Source organism: Daktulosphaira vitifoliae, unplaced genomic scaffold (genome assembly GCF_025091365.1).
Source record: "Daktulosphaira vitifoliae isolate Bord-2020 unplaced genomic scaffold, ASM2509136v1 Scaffold_1, whole genome shotgun sequence".
NCBI lineage: Eukaryota > Metazoa > Arthropoda > Insecta > Hemiptera > Phylloxeridae > Daktulosphaira > Daktulosphaira vitifoliae.
Window position 1 is genome coordinate 45,020,114 of NW_026099572.1, and position 4,873 is coordinate 45,024,986.

The 4,873-nt window shown below is 33.1% G+C and overlaps 1 protein-coding gene across 1 annotated transcript in view; it reads left to right on the plus strand.

Moving 5' to 3' along the window:
* Nucleotides 1-3,078: 3,078 nt before the first annotated feature.
* The window catches only part of LOC126893702 (uncharacterized), a 3,574-nt gene continuing 1,779 nt past the window's right edge, over nucleotides 3,079-4,873 (plus strand). The window contains exons 1-3 of the mRNA XM_050664142.1: nucleotides 3,079-3,191; nucleotides 3,259-4,516; nucleotides 4,709-4,869. Coding sequence (XP_050520099.1) covers nucleotides 3,179-3,191; nucleotides 3,259-4,516; nucleotides 4,709-4,869 — 1,432 coding nt within the window. The 5' untranslated portion in view covers nucleotides 3,079-3,178. The remainder of the gene's footprint in view (nucleotides 3,192-3,258; nucleotides 4,517-4,708; nucleotides 4,870-4,873) is intronic.

Here is a 4,873-nt window from a genome sequence, read left to right on the forward strand (position 1 = left end):
AATATGACAACAACAAAATTTGTAATAAGTAACTTATATTACCAATAGACCAGTATTTTACTAAGAAATTTGAAATCAACCACGAGGTTTCTAAAACTGATTTAAGAATTAAAGAGAAAATTTATTGTAAGCAAAGTTTCCTACAAATCACAATATTATTGTGTATTACCGTTACAAAATAATCAACAAGATGACAAAAACAATGTTGGAGAGACAAAAATGAACTTGAGCAATAACAAAAAACAACTTGACAAAACGGAACGAGACCACTTGTAGACAGGTTGGCAATCCAAAAGCGAAAGCGAGTAGATTTTGAAGCGCATAACCGCTACCCCCACAGATTAACTTGACCAGTGATGGGAGAAACGACCGGTGACCAATTAGTGTGACCACAAATTAAAGATAGACTTTGCTAGGCGCAAAATCTTAATATTAACACTTTATTAATAATAAAGGGAATAGGAATTAATTTTGCTTTTGGTATAATCCACCAACTTTTTAAAATTAATTTATTTTATGAAGTTTAATAAGCATATACACCTACCTACAGATTTGCATTGAAGCGTTTCTTATGATTTTGATTTTAATTAGTCAGATATCATCTATTCTTGTCCCAACTATACCACGTTTACGCTGTGCCACGATCTCACTGTACTACAGTTTTTTTTTAGATAAATATGTATTATGTTGTATTAAATATAATAAATATAATATAATCCAAGTGCAGAGGTAAAATTTTTTTCCAAATTAAGTATATTACATAATTTTTAATTTAGAATAGATATGAATGTGTTAAAGAACATTTGCTTTGATTCTTCTATTTTTCAAAAAGTTATGGCGGTTTTAAGTAAAAGAAGTTCTAAGAATATAAACATTTACTGATTTCCCGTGTCGCAATTTCTTTGAGGGATCGTCCCATATACATTCATTAGACTCAATTGGTAATAGGCGATATGTAGTTCAAATCTGATGCCAAAAGGGTAATACATTGACCCATCAGAATTGTTTCCCAACAAAGTTGTTTGTATTTTATATTTTCAATATTGTGTCTTTGTGTTCAGAAAACCTTCTTGATTATAGGATATTGGGGACCACTAAAATTTAAAAAGCTGGTTCAGGACATACATTGTATTTTTTTATTAAGTACACATGTTTATTCATTGGTATTAAGTTACATAAATTTAATTATTTTTAATTTTAATAAATTTATAGATTATATGTAATAGTACTATAAAATATGAATAAGGACTCTCCCAAACCCACTTGTTGTGGGTTTATCCTGCCATAGGTAGACGGGCGGTGTAAACAGCCGGGCGGATATGATAAAAGGCATAGTCCCCCCACCCACATGATGTGGGTTTACCCTGTCATAGGTGGACGGGCGATGTAAACGGGCGGAGGATATGGTGAACGGCATAGGGTCCCCTTCCCATGAAAGGTTAAGAGTATAATGGAGAGGGCTCTCCCATGACAGTAGATATCACAAATATGGGGGGTTAATCTATATGTGGGGGTACATAAGAAGGGGGGCTATGAAAAAATGAATACTTTTTAGAAATTACTTATTAAATTGTAATTAATAAGTAATTATAAGTTAGAAATGTTTAAGTGGTGAAGGAATGGGTTAGTTTACGGGGATATGTGATCTGTGATTTGTTGACCCCCTATGAAAATATGCGATTTTTCCGTATAATTGAGTATGTTTGCATAAAAGACGGATTATCGCTTGAGTAAAATTAATAGTGCTGTGACAGTTAAACATCTTTAAAATGTTTTCTTGTGACAAGTGTAAATAAGTGTTTGCATTCAAACCTGGACTGGTATGTCATCAAAAGAGTCATGATGGTATACTATTTAAGTGTTAATTATGTCCATCTACGTTTTCGGACAAATGGACACTCTCGCGTCATGTTAAGACAATTCACCGTGAGTATTACAATAATTGTATTATTATAATAATCAATTATTGATTATTTAGTAAACTAGTGTTGCGGTCGGTATTTTGCCGCACTCGCGGGATGTTATAATGTGAAGAAAGGAAAGAAAACGCAACACTTTGATGGTTCGAAACAAAATGTAGGAATATTTATTGGTGTTCGAACAAAACTGTATATTGCCCTGGAAGGCGTAATGTCAAACAGACTACAATAAAACTAAAGATGACAAATATATATTCATAAGCATATACAAAAGGCACAAAAGTTCATAACTGAGTGTTCGGCACAGTAGAGTTGACGGTGAGCGATCAAAACGATACGATGTCACGGAGATGACTTAACGTATATTTGCGGCGGGTCGTCGATGGACGTGCTAGTGATGGGAAAAAATAACAGTAACAGTGATTTATAACAGTTATTGCTTGAGTATCAATAACAAGCTGTTACTCGGAAGAAATAGTAACAGTTACTGTTATTTTGTATTACGCAAGGTCATCAATATTTCACGCATAGTATTTAGTCTCATATTTGAAATTTACAACACTAGGAGCGCTAATTTCTGACATTTAATGAATCTACCTTGGTTTTACAGTAATATTATTATGTTATCACAATTATTTTTTTAGTTTTTTATGATAAATTATTACCTGTTGCTCCTCTCTTAACAGTTAAATTCTTATTTTATTTAAAATAGTTATTTTATTATTGTTTATTGTTATTGTTACTAATAGTGTTTATTATTTAAAACAATTACATCACTGATATTTTGAAAGTAACAAATAACAGTTATCAAAATTGATAACAAGTTGCCTACAATACTTTTTACAAATATAACAGTTATATCACTGTTAATAACAATTTTATACAAAGATAACATTTTCTAAGAAAATAACAGTAACTGTTATTTCGAAAGTAACAATAACAGATTGTAACAGTTATCAAAATTAATAACAGGTTGCCATCACTAGGACGTGCGGCACTTGCTGGACTTTGTACCGTGGCGTATCGCACGCGGTGTTAGTCAGTCAAACTACCATATGCACGTGGTAGGGCGGCGGCTGATAAAGGTGTCACGGGTCGCGGGGCTCCGTGTATAGAGAACGACGCGGGACCGTGTCACTAGTAATATGAAAAGAGAAAATATATTAGTAGAGTGTTAATATAAGTGTATTATTTTAGACCTCGTAAAGTATGGCGTGGACTATAATATTGCTATTGGAAATCATGCTGATTCGAGGGCTATGTCAACGAGTGGTAAGTAAAGAAAATATATTATTAAAAATTTATATGCTAAAATAAATACATGAATATTTGTTTTTAGAAAATGTAAATGTTGCGGAGAGAATGCAGGCGGGCCCCAGTGCAATTAGTTCTAAACGTCGCAAACAATGTAACACCGACAATACGATTAAATGTAAACGGGTAAAGGTGAAACGATTACACGACATTACGACGACCGGTTTTCATAAAACGGGTGAATCATTAAATAGTCAAATTTTATGGTTTTACAAAAAGAATATTGAAAATTTAGCCGTGTATCAATCGTTTTTATCGGCAACAAGAGACGAATTAGTTGAAAAACTACGCGACTGTCTTAAAGAAATGGGACCGATAAAATTCAACTTAAAACTTGAGGCGACTTATATTATGCCGAATAATGAAACCAAGTACGAAAATCGGTCATTTAAAACGTCGGCAGCCGAATTAATTAACGAGGACGATATCGATCATGCTGTGGATATTTCATACACAAAATTATTAAAAGAACAGGAAAATTATGCTGGTAAAGGTAGTAATTTCTCGTTTTCTAATATAGACGGTATTTTACTGGGTGTTTACAAATATCAGCCTTTAGGTGGCAATTCTTACATTGATTTGCCGCATGGCATTAAAATGAGAAGAGCTGTAATAAACCCACAAAATATAGATCAACAATGTTTCAAATGGGCTATATTGGAGAAAAAAGTTACGGAAGGTAAAAGACATACAGTAGAACAAAACTATAAGTCTATAGAAAACTCTTACAATTTCTCCGGTTTATCTTTCCCAACACAGATTTCAGACATAAAAATTTTCGAAAAAAATAATCCGCATACTTCAGTTAATGTTTTCGGACTAAAATTAAAAGATATACATAATAAATCCGAATATTTAGTTTATCCGCTGAAAGTGTGCGCTGAAGAACGTAAAGACCATATCGATTTGTTAATTGTGTCAAATGCCGCGGGTGATAGTGATTACATTTATAATACTGATTTTGGTCGATTGGTACAATCACAAATAACAAAGAATACGGCAAAAAGGATATTTTGTAAACGGTGTTTCACAGGCTTTAATAATATACCTAAAAAGTATAAACTACATGGAGTTGAGGTGCTAGAAGAACATAAAAAAATTTGTGGCGAAAACAAACCGTTTTTACCTGTAATGCCTGAAGAGGGCACTAAATTAAAGTTCGAGTCATGGGGCAAAACACAGGAACATCCATTTGCAATTTATGCTGATTTTGAAAGCCTGTTGGTCAAGTCCAACAATGATACGAAAGGCAACATAAATTTTNACAAGAAAACGAAGAAAACGCTATCTTTTCATGATTACTGTGTATACATATGATGATAGTGTGTATACATTACAAACATGGCATTAATACCATNTAAATTTTTTCATGAACATGTTGCAATGAGCTATGGATACATAGTAAAAACAGCCGACAGTGTACCCACAAAATTATTACAACAGTTTAATATTCAAACGATGCCTAAAATATATAGAGGTAATAAAAGCAGTGGGCCTGGGGAAGCAGTCAATCGTTTCATGGATGACGTAACTGAAGTGGCGTTGAAAATTGAAGAGTTGCTCAAGACGAATGTTGATATTTGTATGACACACGAAGAAACTGAAGAACATATAAAGAAAACCTGCTGTGACTTGTGTAA